Raw genomic sequence first — 13,411 nt, 5'->3', positions numbered from 1 at the left:
CCCCTGCACGTGATGCAGTGGCGCAACGCCCGTTGGCGGTTCTCTGGCGTCCTCTTATTGGTCGGAAGAGTCCTCGCCCCACCCCCTCGGTCGGCCAATGGGTGGAGGCGGGGGCGTGCCGGTGAAGCGGGCGGCGGCGGCGGCGGCGCGGGGTTCCCTCCTCGTGCCCGGCGTTGAGTCCCCGCTGCCGCCGCGACCGCCACCGCTGCCACCGCGGTCGACCGTGCCCGACTGGCCCCGGGGTGCGCCCTGCACGGTGAGAATGCTCCTCCTCCTGCCACCTCCCAGTTCCGCCCCACTCGGCGAGATCTCTTCCCGGCAGAGCGCCGTCCTAGGTAGTTGGTGACTAGGACCCCACCGGGCTGGGGCGACGGTTCCGCTGTCGGTCCGCACCGGGGTGCTCTCTGGCATCTGAGCTGGGGAAATGTCAGTCCGGAGGCCGCGGGTGACCGTTAGGTGGTGGAGACGGGATGTTTTCCGCGGCGCGTTGTCGGGGGCACGTGTGACACAGCGAGGGTGGGGGCGTAATGGGGTCAGCACCGTCAGCACACACGTATCCCTCCCCCGCTATTGTCACTGCCTCGCTGTGTGACCTTGGACCAGTAGCCTCTGAACCTCTTGTTCTCGACATCTTCAGGGAGGAGGGCGGTGATGTCGGGCAGTGCGGACTCCTGAGACTCCTGCGTCAGCAGAGGTGAGGGTGGGGAGGGCAGAGGATTATCTATGAGGGACAGAGCTGCCACCTAGAAGCCTGCGAGGGGTGTGATGGAGGGGGGACGTCTAACTGCATCTCTTCCCCCAGAAGATGAGAAAGGGGCGGTGATGGGGCGCCACACCCACGGGGATGGAGGCCCTGAGAGGATACAGGGTCTTACACCCGGGCCCCTGATGCCTTTGGGGGCTTGGCCATATCCTTCCTATCATCACAGCAGGAGCGGTTTTATTTAAGTTCTGGACCAGGAGCTCTGCTGGACTGAGAAGAGAATCTTTAGGTTGCCTTTTTTCTTGAATCTTGGTATTGGGAAGTGGGAGTAGGGCATTTCTCTCCCCTGGGAGCTAAAGAAGGTCAGGGGCAAGTGTCGCCCCCTGGACCAGGCCTGGCCTCTACTTCTTGGGGTCTTCAGGTGACAGGCTCAGGGCAAGGCCTCGGTGGGGCAGGCAATCTGGAGTTTAGAGGAGTCTAAGAACCCTCTAGCTGGGGCATGGGGGAGGAGTTTGGGGAGACACAAGTGTGTGGGATGGTAGGGGTCTCTTCCCCACTTCACCCCTGCTTGTGAGAGAGAGACACTATATTTAACCCTGCACTTTTGCCTGGTGGAGAGAGAGGAAATGGAGTCACATCCAGACTGAGTTGATGTAAAACTGCCACCACCAAACCTGGCACCCAGCCTTGCCTTTCCAGGCTTTGTTGTAGGCATGCAATTCCCTCACTATGTGCCCAGTCCTATGTCAGGTTCTGGAATCAGCAGGTCAGTGTCCTCTCAATGGGCACTCTGTTTACAAGTTTGAGCTTTAATGAGAGGCTGGACAGTGCTCCTGCTGGACTGCGTCCTTAAGCCAGGATTTAGCTGTGGGCTAGGGTGGGGTGGGAGTGGGGGAGGCGGGGAGGTAGAACGTCGTGGAGTTCCTGGCTCAGAAAGTCCTTGCACAGGTTGAGGGTGGGGATGGAGGAATGAATGAGAAAGAGACCCCAAGAGTTTGGGGCCGTGCCCCCAGCCGCAAAGCGGAGGACTAGCTGGGGCTTGCCCTGTGATGCCTGGGATCTGAGGGCTGCTTCTGAGGCCGAGAAGTGGTATTAGGGGTGCAGCTGTGGGATGGAGGGCAAGGATGGCATGTTCTGGAGCTCCAGTTTGCCATGGGTACTGTCTTGGTGCTCTTTTCAGTCTGGAGCCTTGGGCCCTATCTTGGGACAGCCTGGAGTAGCAGCTAGCACCCTGTGGGACAGGAGCCTAGGGGGCTGAGAACTCCGGGTTTCTGGGTAACTGTCCATTTGTCCTTCTGTTTGCTCACTTGCCGTGTCCCTGGACCTTCTCATGCCAGAGGTTCCACCGGGCCTGGCTGAGCCCTGCCCTAGATAGGGTAACCTTGAAGCAGCCTTTCTCTTTAAAGCTGAGAGGGACCTCAGCTCTCTGTCTCCCAAAGAGACTGTTCCTCCATTTTCCCTGAGAGTAACTAAGAACCAGACAAGACCTGTAAGGCCCTTGTTCCAGCTTTCCATCCCTCCCCATCCTGTGACTGTCCATGGTATCACCACCGGTGACCTGTTGACAGTTTATCTAATCTGGGGAGGGGGTCTTGCTTTTGTTGTTGGGGTGGGGACACTTCTCAGAATATACATTCTTCACATCTTCCTCTGGTTGAAGGGGGCAGCAGTCTGCAAGTCTGCTCTCTGGCAATCACTGGGGACCTGGCTGGCTTGGGAGTGGGGGAGGAGAGAGGCAGGAGAAGGGAAGAGGGGGAGGCCCCTCACCCCTTGAGCTGTTTTCTGAGAAGGCTGAAGTCCCTGGGGCCCACCCTGAGGGCCATTCCAGGATTAGCGTCAAGAGCCTCTCTACCACTGCTACCCTGAAATTGCTGTTGCTTTAGAAACCGGGCCTTTGGGATTTGCTTTTGCAAAGATGCGGGTGGAATGGGCAGCTCTGTCAAGAGGTTCAAGTACCAGCTGCACCAAACTCTCAGAGGAAGAGGTCACTGCTTATTCCTGTGTTGCAGATGAGGAAACTGAGGCACAGAGACTGAAAGTAACTTCCCATGCTGCCTGAATGTGAACCAGCACTGCTGGGCCCTGGAGCCCATGCTCCTGACCACGTCCCCACTGTCTCTGTGGGGCTGTGCAGCTTGGGCCACACTCAGGGCTTGGCTAGCACGGGAGGAGGCCTGGGGTTACGAGAGGGCCTAGCAGTTCCTGTGGACACAGCTGCAGCAGGGGGAAGCTAGATACCTTCTCCTCCAGCTTCTGCTGAGGAATTGTGTTTGGATGAGAGTCTGGCTCCCATGGGACAGAGACTGACAGGGCTCTCTGCTGAGAAAGGAGGCTTGCTTTTTCTAGCCTCCTCTGGCCCCTTAAGTCACTTGCCTTCCATCTCTGTGTTCTCACTGCCCAAGCGCTACAGGCATGCTTGAATGCCTGCTCTGTACTGAGCTCTGGGCAGTGCAGAGGGCATTCCATCTCAAGGGGAGCAACTGATTGTGGCAAGGCTAGAATAATGCCCAGTGGGAGGCCACACTCCTTGAGATGGGGGGAGGGGAGTGCCCTCTGGGGCAAGGGTTGGCTAAGAGAGCAGGGTGAGTTCCTCTTTCTGAGAGCTTCCGGTTTAGAGTCACTGGCCTTGACATGTCACATCTACCAAGAGGGTCCAGCCAAGGCCCATGCTTGGGTTCCCCTTAGTTTGGTCATTCATTCATTTAACGAATATAAACTGGACACAGCTGCTCCCTGCCAGGTGCTGGGCTGGGTACTGGGGACAAAGAGTTTGGCAAAAACACAGTCCTTGCCCTGGTAAGGTGGGGAACATAAAATGATGAACATAAAATGAGGATTGTGCTACCCTAAAAAAGTCCTCTGGGGCTGAGACCGAGGCTAAGGTTTGGATGGGGGCAGGGGATTGTTCCAGGCAGGAGGGAGGGCCTGGACGGAGGCAGACAGGCCATAGCAGTGGGTTATTGGGAAAGACAGGGAGGGGGCCCTGCATGTAGTGGGTCAGAGTGTTTGTGGAAGGAGTCTCCAGGAGCCTTTCCTCACCAGCCACTGGTTAAGAGTTTCACCCGGGCCTGCAGGAAGGGTCTTGGGAGATGGGGGGAACTTGCGGGCATTGAGTTGTTGTTCGCCTGTGGCTGCAGAGGTGTGGCTGGAGCAGCCTCTGCAGAAGGTAGGAAGCGGGCCTGGTACCTTCGTGCTTGGTCATTTTTCACATTTTTTACATAGTTCTGAGTCTACAACTTCAGCAGATGGCTGGAGTAGGTGGGTTGGGGGGCAGGCCTCTCTTTAAGGACCAGGCTCTCTGGGGATGAGTTGAGCATTCCAGGGCTAAGGGGCTGCCTTTCTGGGACTGACCGCAGAGTGGCACTGGCCAGAGATAAGTGGGGGCATAGTTCCCTTCCCTGTTCCCTGGGCCTGGGAGCTAGCTGAGGTAGGGGCCGGGGGAGGGCCTGGGAAGGGCCTAGGACCTTGGGACCCAAGCCTTGCCCTTTGCTGTACCTCTGTAGGCTGCCTCACATCTGTGGGAGGCTGGTACCTGAGCTGTTTACGATGCTTATGAGGCCCTCGGGGCTGGGTGGGCTTCTCTTGCACTGGGAAATGGGAAAGGAGTTGAGGCCTGCTACCAGGGCAGCTTGGTACCTAAGGGACCTCAAGGTCATGTCGTCTGCAAGCCCAGCCCCCAACTAGGAGGCCACCCTGTGGTTTCTCTTCATTCCCCGGATTAGCCAAGGTCATTCATGGGTTGCTCATCTCTAAATACTTCAGTGTGTATCTGTGAAAAATAAGGACATACATCTCTACATGACACAAGTCCATTATCTCAACGAGATCAGCTAATATTTCTTAATGCCACCTCAGATCTAGCCCCATTCACATTTTCCAGTTATCCCCCAAATGTCCTTTCTTTATAGGTAGTTAGAACCCCCTACCCCATTTATTTTTCTTCTTGCAGCTGATGTGGTGGAAAAATCCAGGTCACTTGTCCCATAGAGTATCCTTCTTGGTCTCTTTGTGTGTTAATTTAGAACAGCAGTTGGCAAACTTTTTCTGTAAAGGGCCAGATAGTAAATGTTTTAGACTTTGCAGGCCATGTGGTCTCTGTTGCAACTACTCAAAGTAGTTTTGCTTTAGTGCAGAAGCAGTTTTAGACAACATGTAAACAAAGGCGTACAGTTGTATTCAAATAAAACTTCACAAAAAACAGGCAGCAGCCTCAGGCTATAGTTTGCCCATCCCCTATTTAGAACAGCTGCCCCTCCTATATTTTTCTTTTTTATTCTTTTTTTTTTTTAATTTTTTTATGTTTATTTTTGAGACACAGAGACAGAGACAGAGCCTGAGTTGGGGAGGGAGGGGCAGGGAGAGAGGGAGACACAGAATCAGAAGCAGGCTCCAGGCTCTGAGCTGTCAGCACAGAGCCCCACGTGGGACTCAAACTCACAAACCTCGAGACCATGACCTCAGCCGAAGTCGGATGCTTAACCGGCTGAGCCACTCAGGTGCCCCTCTTTTCTTTTCTTTTTTTTTTTTTTAAGTTTATTTATTTGAGAGAGAGAGAGAGAGAGAGAGAGAGAGCGGCGCAAGCGCCAGGGAGGGGCAGAGAGAGAGGGGGAGAGATAATCATGTCAGTGCAGAGCCCCATGTGGGGCTTGAACTCATGAACCGTGAGATCATGACCTGAGCCGAAATAAAGAGTTGGACACTCAAATGACTGAGCCACCCAGGTGCTCCTCTCCTTTATTTTTCTTGCACTTTGGGGGGAAGAAAACCAAAATGACCCATCAGTTGTCTTGTAGAATATTCTGACTTCTGGGTTTGCTTCTTTGCTTTTTCATGGAGTTATCTAATGTGTGCACTAACCTCTGCATTTTCAATAAGCAAGAAGTTAGAGCTCGGGGCTTCTTTAGATCTAGGTTAGACATTTCAGGCAGGACCCCCTTGTCAGTGATGCTGGGACTTCTTGGCGTCTCACATCAGGAAGCCTCTGTGTGTCAGGTTACCCATTGTGAGTGAGGGGAGCTTGACAGCGTATGACTGGCTGACACTACATCCCTCCATGCAAACTCGTGTCATTCTTCTTAAGAACCCCAGGCCATCCGTAGGTGGCACTGGGGCATATGTGCCCCATCTACTTCTGCCAACCTTTGCCCTCCTTGTTAAGGATCCCCTGCCTCCAGCCTTTGTCTCTTTGGCACTTGCTTGGCATTTGGCCATTCCTTTGTTACTTAATAGTGAGGATTCTTCTGTAAAGAAGAGCCTTCCTTTAACCACCGGGACAATTTAGTTACATGAAAGGCCGAGGGACAGGCTGAATTATTTCTCTTTATTGCCAGTTTTCCGAGTAAAGAGGGCCTTGCTACTGTCAGTGAACGAGGGTTCGGGTGTGTTTATTTTGCGTTCTTCTTTTTTTGTAATCTCTGTGAATGCTCCAGTTTTATGTATTCCATCTGTTTCCATCAGTTGCCCTCATTATTCTTTTTGATGCTTAGATGGTCCCAGCTCAGCCCATCAGAGTCCAGGCTGCTCACACAGGCTTCCTGGGGGTGCCTCCCGCTGCCCCTGCCCTGAGGCTGCCCTTGGGGAGCTGAGCTAGGAGGCTGGCCCAGAGAATGAGGCCAGAGGCCGAATGGTGGGTTGCAATGGGGCAGTTCCTTCACGGGGCATCTGTTCAGCATATGGCACTGACCTGTCACCGGGAGGGAATCTCCAAGGACCCATCTTAGGTGGGCCCCCATTCTCGCTCTCTTTCAAGCATCTTGTTGACTCTGACCTAGACCCAGCTGCACTGGGTGTGTGTAACCTGAATAATGTGGCATCTGGCTACAGGAGGTCTAGCCCTTGGGGTCACCAGCATGAGAACTAGCCTCTAAAAAGTGCCAGTGGTATCCTTTTCCTTTTCAGGCTGTCCCTCCTGCCAGCCTCAGGTGGGTTGGGTACCAGAGTCCCGTACCGATGCTTTGGCACTGAGAAGCCATGGCTCAGCACATGCTGGTGGGGCTCTGGGTCAGTAGGGCATCAGGCAGGGGTGAGGGCTCTTAGGGAATGTGAGGAGTGGGGGAGCAGAAGCCCCCCACCCCCCACCATGCTAGAGGGTACAGGCACCCCTGGGGCTGTTGAGAACAGCAGGGTGTTGGGTTTTAGTGTCTTCCCTAAAGAGATCTCTGCTTTCCCCCAGCCGTAGGGCCATGGGTGGCCCTGACCCCTGCCCTCCCCACTCCCCATCCTTCAGGCTCCTGCTGGCGTCCCTGAGCATGGGAGGCTGCTGCGCTTGAGCGGCGGTGTCTGGCTGGAGCTGCGCGTCTTTCTCCGTGGCAGGGAGGGCATCCATGGCTGCAGCCAACAAGGGTGAGTGCCTCCCTAGCTTGGCAGATTTGCACAGGTCTCCCAGGGGACCCTGGTGGGAGGGGTATTGTTACTTGTGGGGCCTGCATTGGCTGTGTGTGTGTGTGTGTGTGTGTGTGTGTGAGAGAGAGAGAGAGAGAGAGAGAGAGAGAGAGAGAATTACATTACATCAGTGTAATTATACCAGTGTTTTTGTTGGGTCCCGGTGCTCATGCAAGCACTAGCAGGGAACCTGAGGACGCTTGCTGGCTCCTTGGTGTGCTGGTTTATGGAAGTATGTGCCCTCAAGTCCCTATGTTTCAGCCCCGCTATTCCACTGTGGGGGCTGGTGGGGGGCATTAGGACCTGGGGGTGAGCACTGAGGCTGATAAGGTAGGTAGGGCCACAGGAGGCTGCAGAAGAGAATTTTGGTTTCATTCACAGTCCAGAAGGGCTCACAGAGGGTTTTAGGCAAGGGAGGCCAGGTAAAATTTGAGGGTCAGTTCTGGGGGCCTCAGCGGGGAATGTGGAAGTGCCAGGCTGCCCCTCCCCACTCCCCGGGCCTCCAGTGAGTGTTCAAGAACCCAGGCCAGGTCCGGCCCAGCCCCTCCCACCAAAAGGACTCTGGGCAGGGCTCCTGGGAGTCTGTGGCTGTGAGCCAGAGAGGATTGAGGTCCTTCTCATGGCAAGATGGGTCTCCCCCAGCCCAGGCCCTCAGCCCAGCTCCAACTGCTCTGTCCATCTCAACTCCCTGCCTCCTGGCCTTGGAGAACCAGACACAGCTAGGGATAGCTGAGGGCCCTGTGTGTTTTGCGGGGTGGGGTGGGGTGGGGTCATGAAGTAGAGGAGGGAAGGGTGTTTCTGGGAGGGGTCTGAGAGGCTCCCCTGGGTTCTTCCATCTTCCTTGGTGGTGATCAGTGATGGAGTTAAGAGGTAACTGCAGCCTCTTCTAGGTGGGCTCAGTGTGGTTTTTGGCCCCCTTTGCTTTCTCCCACCCCCAGAAAGGTCCCAAAGAGGCTGTTTGTGTCCCTGCCCACCTCCTCTAGGGTTAGGGTTCATCAGGAGGGGCCTTGGCACTGACAGACCTGGAAGAGAAGATTCCAGAGATGGGAGCTTGGCACTGTGAAGGAGAGCACTGCGTAGGGTACCCAAGACCTGGGGCTAAGAGTCTGGAGGACTCTTCTGGTCTCTGTCATCAGCCTCATCTCCTCTAAGTAAGAGATTGTACTAGCCAATCCCTGACTCCCTCTGTCACACCAGTTCTCAGGGTGCTTATATTTTGTGGGAGGACTGGGCAGGTGGGCAGCTTTAACCCTCATAACCTCTAGTGTTCAGTAGGACGTGGCCTAGCCCTGAAAGGAGTCCAGGCAGTGTGTGCTAGATGATGTCAAGGGTAGTTGCCAGGGGGTCGGCCAGGGGGTGACAAGGGGGAATAGTTTCCTGGCGGTAAAGGAAGCCGGCAGCCCCTGGAGCCCTCCCACTCTCTTCCTAGGCAACAAGCCCAGAGTCCGGAGTATCCGCTTTGCGGCAGGCCATGATGCAGAAGGTTCCCAGAGCCATGTACACTTTGATGAGAAGCTGCATGACTCCGTGGTCATGGTCACCCAGGAGAGCGACAGCAGCTTTCTGGTCAAGGTATGTGCACACCTCCCCCGCCATCTTCCGCCTTACTCCCTCTACATCCTCCATGGCCCTGCCTGGCTTCCTGGACCTGTCTGTTCCATGTCCTCTAAGCTGGCTGCAAAGGCACATCTTTGTCCCTTCCTGGGCCTTGGTTTCCCTATCTGTAAAATGGGAGGGAGGTGGTGAGATTGCAGTGATGAAATGAGTACCTTTAGCACGGTACTCGAACAAGAGGAACTGAACTCTTATTAGTGTCACCCCAACAACAGCAATGGAAGGTGGTATCAGGGCTCGAGGTGCCGCAGGGCTTGGGTTCAGGACCAGGCCCGCTCATCTGTCTCTGTGACCCTGGGCAGGTCACCTCAGTTTCCTCTTCTCTGAGATGAAGGCAGTTCACACCTCGGAGAGTTAGTGCAAGAATGAGATGAAAGAACGCAGGTGTGAGGGGAATTTTGCTGGCAACAAGGTGTGATGTTATTTCCCTTCTTGCCAGACCTCTGGCTGATTTAAGCTCTTGGCGGTATGAGTGTTTACTGAGCACCGCCATGCTTTCTGGGTGGAGCGTCCACCTCTCTCAGCGTCACACCTCACACACCCTCTGGTGTGACTTCCCCGACTGCTGGGGCACTATCAGATCCCACATGCACTTGGAAGGTGCAGGAAGAAGTGTCTGGAGGGGATGGATTGTGGGGAAACGGAGTGAGGCCTTCAGGTTGGCAAATAAGCCAGGGCTCTGAAGCTGAACAGGAATGCCCTGGCAAGGGGAGGGCATCTGGTCCATTGAGACCTCCCTGAGGAGGGGCCCAGATTCATCATTTTCTGCCCAAATGTAACATCCGTGCTCTTTTCCTTTAGCTGATAACTTCCTCAAGGGAATAAACAGAATGAAACAAAACTTTAGGGAATAGCTCCCTTTCCCGCCACCTCCCCATTGCAAAATCCATTGACGTCTATTAGAGAAAATTTGGAAGCTAGAGAAAACTATAAAGAAATTTAAAAGCACACACAATCATAGTGTCTAGACACAATGACAGTTAATTTTTGATGTGTGTCATTTCAGCTTTTTTGGCTCTACAAAAACAAAAAGCTAGTATCACAGCAGTGTTTTGCTTGCTTGTGTTGTGAACCATTTCCTATGTCAGTAAATAATTTTCCACAAGATTTTACAACTGTCTGGTATTCCATTAAATGTATCATCATTGATTTAGCTGGTTCACTATTCCTGGTGTTACGAATGTTTCTATTTTTTATTGTTATAAATAGGGCAGCAAGGAGTGTTTTTTGCACATTTCTGAGATTTCCCCTGGAAAATTCTGCAGTTGGTGCGGCTGGGCCACAGGGTCACCATTGGCAGGATAGCCAGAAATCGTTCTTGAGGACTGTGTCCTCCACCTGCAAAGTGCGGGAGCCACATGGGCTAAGCTTTGTCATACCGTGATGTCTGCCTGTCCCATCGAAAGGCCAAATGCTTCACGCAGCCAGTCCTAACAAGCCCCAGGAACAGAGCTGTGCAGCCCTTGAAACTGAGCATGCCAGTCTGTGTGCACATAAGTTGTGGGTACATTACGCACCCCTGTGCCTCCTGGACTGCCCTCTGGCCAGCCTACCTGCTCAGCTGCCACCCCAGCTTGTGGCCCTTCACATGACTGGACTTATCCAAGGTTGGCATCTGTCCCAGGGGGCACTGGTTGCCAGTCACCGTGTATGAACAACAGAAATGGCTTGTGGGGCTTTGGGCACACTGAGCATTTGAGTGGGCAGGCAGGCGTCCACGTTCAGGTGCCAGCAGAGTTCAGTAGCTGGTGCCCATGGGCCAGCTTTACACTGACACAGCTGGTCTAGTGTCTGTTTTTCTAATTCTATCCCGTCCTTCATCCTGTGCAATGTGTGTGCTGCCCACTATCTCCACAGGAGTGGCTAAAGGACCCGTGTCCCTGACCCCAGCCTATTGGCTCTGGGCAGGTGCTGGCAGTGGCGGGGGCAGGTGAACGGCCTGCATCATGGGACTTTGAGCTAGCTTCCCCTGTGGGCAATGGCTGGTGCCTTGATATGTGCCACACGTGGCAGGAGTGGCCAAGAGGCCTAGGGAGACCTTTACCCTGGCCATACTGCCTGGCTTCCATTTCCTTATCTATAAAGTGGGCCAGCGTTTGCTGTGGGGCCCACACAACAGGTGCTGAGTAACCAGCTGAGGGGATGAGGTCCTCAGGCGAAGTGCCTGGAGCCACTGGACTTGGTGTGTGGACAAGCTGGAGTGGCGGAGGGAGTTAGACCCCCTCTGGGATTCCTATAGCAGCCGGTGCAGGGGCGCACAGGATCCCAGGTGGCAGGAGCTGGGTGGGCCCTGGGGTAGGCTGAGAGTGACTAGGTGCCTCCCCCTCCCCACCTTCTTGCTACAGGTTGGCTTCCTGAAGATCTTGCACAGGTATGAGATTACCTTCACTCTGCCCCCGGTGCACAGGCTGAGCAAGGACGTCCGAGAAGCACCTGTCCCTAGCCTACACCTCAAGCTCCTCAGCGTCATGCCCATCCCAGAAGGTGTGTGCCCTGCTCAGGGTGCTGGAGGCCTACCCTCCTCCAGCAGGGCCTGGATGTAACCAGAGTGAGAGCATGGGGTGCTTCCCCCTGTTCTAGGGTAGATGGGCAGTTCAGCAGTTGGGCGACATGACGCCTCTTTAAGAGCTTGCAGTGTGGCATCTCAGCAGCTCCCATGCCCCAGGCCTTGCTCCCTGGGCAGGGGTCCGTGGGCTCACCCTGCTGGCCAGTGCCTGTGTATCACCTGATAGTACCCTCAGTGAGGTGGTGGAGCCAATGAGCAACTGGTCTGGGCCTCCAGCTCTCCCTCCTGTCTGCCCTTCAAGAAAAATCTGCCAGAGCCCCAGGGACCCTGGGCAGCTACCTCCTAGCACCCGGCAGTCACAGGCTTTGGAGTTGGGACTGCTTCTGCCTTCCCTGTAGCTTCAGGCCCTCTCCTGCCACCTGGAGGCTAGGGTGTCAGTTTCATAGTCACTCACACCCCAGTTTCAGTTTCATGTCCCCCTATTTCCTCCTCATGACCTTGCCCTTAAGTGGATTCAGTGAGCTCCCACAGGCCTTTACCTCTTGCCACCCCATCTGCGAAGGGCTTGCCCATCCCCCTTTCCCTATCAACCCCCTCTCCCTGCCTGCCCTTTTGGGGAACCAGTGGACCCTCCTCCTGGAAGCCCGAGTTTGACCCTTGGAGCCATAACAGGGTTGTCCACAGGCTGGAAACACATAGACCTCATTGAAGAGGAGGAAGTTTCCAGGGCCTGTGTGCCCAGCCCTGGGGGGACAAGTCCTGGGCCATCCTTACTCCTTTGGAGGAGGTGGCCAGTCTTGGTGCCAGTGAGTGCTGGGGGACAGGGGCTGGAGGCCACAGAGATGCTAATCATCTGGGCAGGTTACAGCGTCAAGTGTGAATACTCGGCACACAAAGAGGGAGTCCTCAAGGAGGAGATGCTGCTAGCCTGTGAAGGTGGCACCGGCACCTGTGTGCGAGTGACAGTGCAAGCGCGAGTCATGGGTGAGCGTGCAAGCTTTGGGTCTGGCTAGAGGGGGGAGGTGCCAGCTTGACTGCAAGGGATTTCTGCCCGCCCCATCTGAAAGAGGGGTCCTTGCTCTGGCCTGGGGTTCCCGGGTACCTTCCCCCCACCCCCATCCCAGCAGAACCCAGAGGGAAGGTGGAGGGGAGTCTCCTAGAGTGGGTGGGGCGAGGGAACCAGCCTGGTATCCTGATTTGTCACCTGCCTTGCAGACCGACACCATGGCACACCCATGCTGCTTGATGGGGTCAAGTGCGTGGGTGCCGAGCTAGAATACGACTCAGAGCACAGCGACTGGCACGGCTTTGACTGAGGCCTGCGGCCCTGCGCGCCTCAGAGCCCCACAGCCTTAAACCCCACCTCATCTCCCCGAACGCTGTATCATGGTGTGGCTTCCTCACCCCTCCCCGGGGTGGGTGTGGGGTGTCCAGGGGCCTCTCACCTCTGCCTTCATTGTGCCACCTCCCTGCCTCTCGTGTGTCCTCCTCTCCCACTTCCTCCTCTCTGTGTGCCTCAGTCTCCTGCCGGAAGAAATGGGTTGAGCCCCCAAGGAGGCTATCTGAGGAGGGGAGGGGGGGCCTGGGGTGGGTTCTACCCACCCCCCACCCCAAGTCACAGGGGCTCCAGCCAGGGCTTGGGAGAGGAGGGAACTGGCTCTGTGACGTCGTCGTCACTCCCATTACTGCTGCTGCTGTCTGGCTTTTGCCCTCCCCTGCCCCCTCCCTCTTTCCTACTGCTGTCCACACTGAGTAGGAGGGAGGTGCAGTCCCCAAGCCCTAACCCCCAGATCTGTGTTACTTGGTTTTTAAAGGACTGGTTGGGATAAAACCCTAAAGAAATAAAAGTTTCAGTGGACATCAGAGGCCAGCTAATGTTTGTTTTCCATCGCTCTGAGAATGCCCAATCCTATGCAGATGAGTTAAGGAACAGCTCTGGTTGTGTTCATTCTTTTAGGAGGTAAGGACACTTCATGGTATTATAGCACCTAGCCCCCAACGAAGTATGCACGAGTGGTATTTTAGGCCTGGGAATAGTTGACATAAGTTTGGCTGGGGTGAGGCCTTATGCCTAAGCCAGAGAGAGGTCTTAGGGGAAGTTCTGTTTGGGATATTTGACAGAGAGACAGCAGCACCCCCTTCTGGTCATTTCCCAGCTCTGCACAAAGCTGAAAGCACTCTCCCTTTTTTGAACCCAGGCCCCCTCC

General features: G+C 55.1%; 1 protein-coding gene across 4 annotated transcripts; it reads left to right on the top strand.

The window, feature by feature from the left end:
* The first annotated feature begins 125 nt into the window (after positions 1 to 125).
* ADISSP (adipose secreted signaling protein) lies at positions 126 to 13,067 on the top strand. 4 transcript variants are annotated; one of them, XM_047068472.1, is made up of 7 exons: positions 126 to 256; positions 638 to 694; positions 6,930 to 7,045; positions 8,514 to 8,656; positions 11,044 to 11,182; positions 12,066 to 12,188; positions 12,420 to 13,067. In XM_047068472.1, the coding sequence occupies exons 3-7, from the start codon at positions 7,027 to 7,029 to the stop codon at positions 12,518 to 12,520; spliced, it is 525 nt and encodes a 174-aa protein (XP_046924428.1). In that variant the 5' UTR covers positions 126 to 256; positions 638 to 694; positions 6,930 to 7,026; the 3' UTR covers positions 12,521 to 13,067. The 4 variants fall into 4 exon arrangements, with proteins under 4 accessions (XP_046924428.1, XP_046924426.1, XP_046924427.1 ...); XM_047068470.1 differs by having other exon boundaries at positions 6,876 to 7,045; XM_047068471.1 differs by lacking the exon at positions 638 to 694.
* Positions 13,068 to 13,411: the final 344 nt, after the last annotated feature.

This window comes from Lynx rufus, unplaced genomic scaffold, assembly GCF_022079265.1.
Source record: "Lynx rufus isolate CCGP_SWC_20201006 ecotype Redwood Valley unplaced genomic scaffold, mLynRuf1.p SCAF_8, whole genome shotgun sequence".
In the NCBI taxonomy this organism is placed as follows: domain Eukaryota; kingdom Metazoa; phylum Chordata; class Mammalia; order Carnivora; family Felidae; genus Lynx; species Lynx rufus.
The sequence above is the reverse complement of the archived record's forward strand: the minus strand, read 5'-3'. Positions and strand labels throughout refer to the sequence as shown.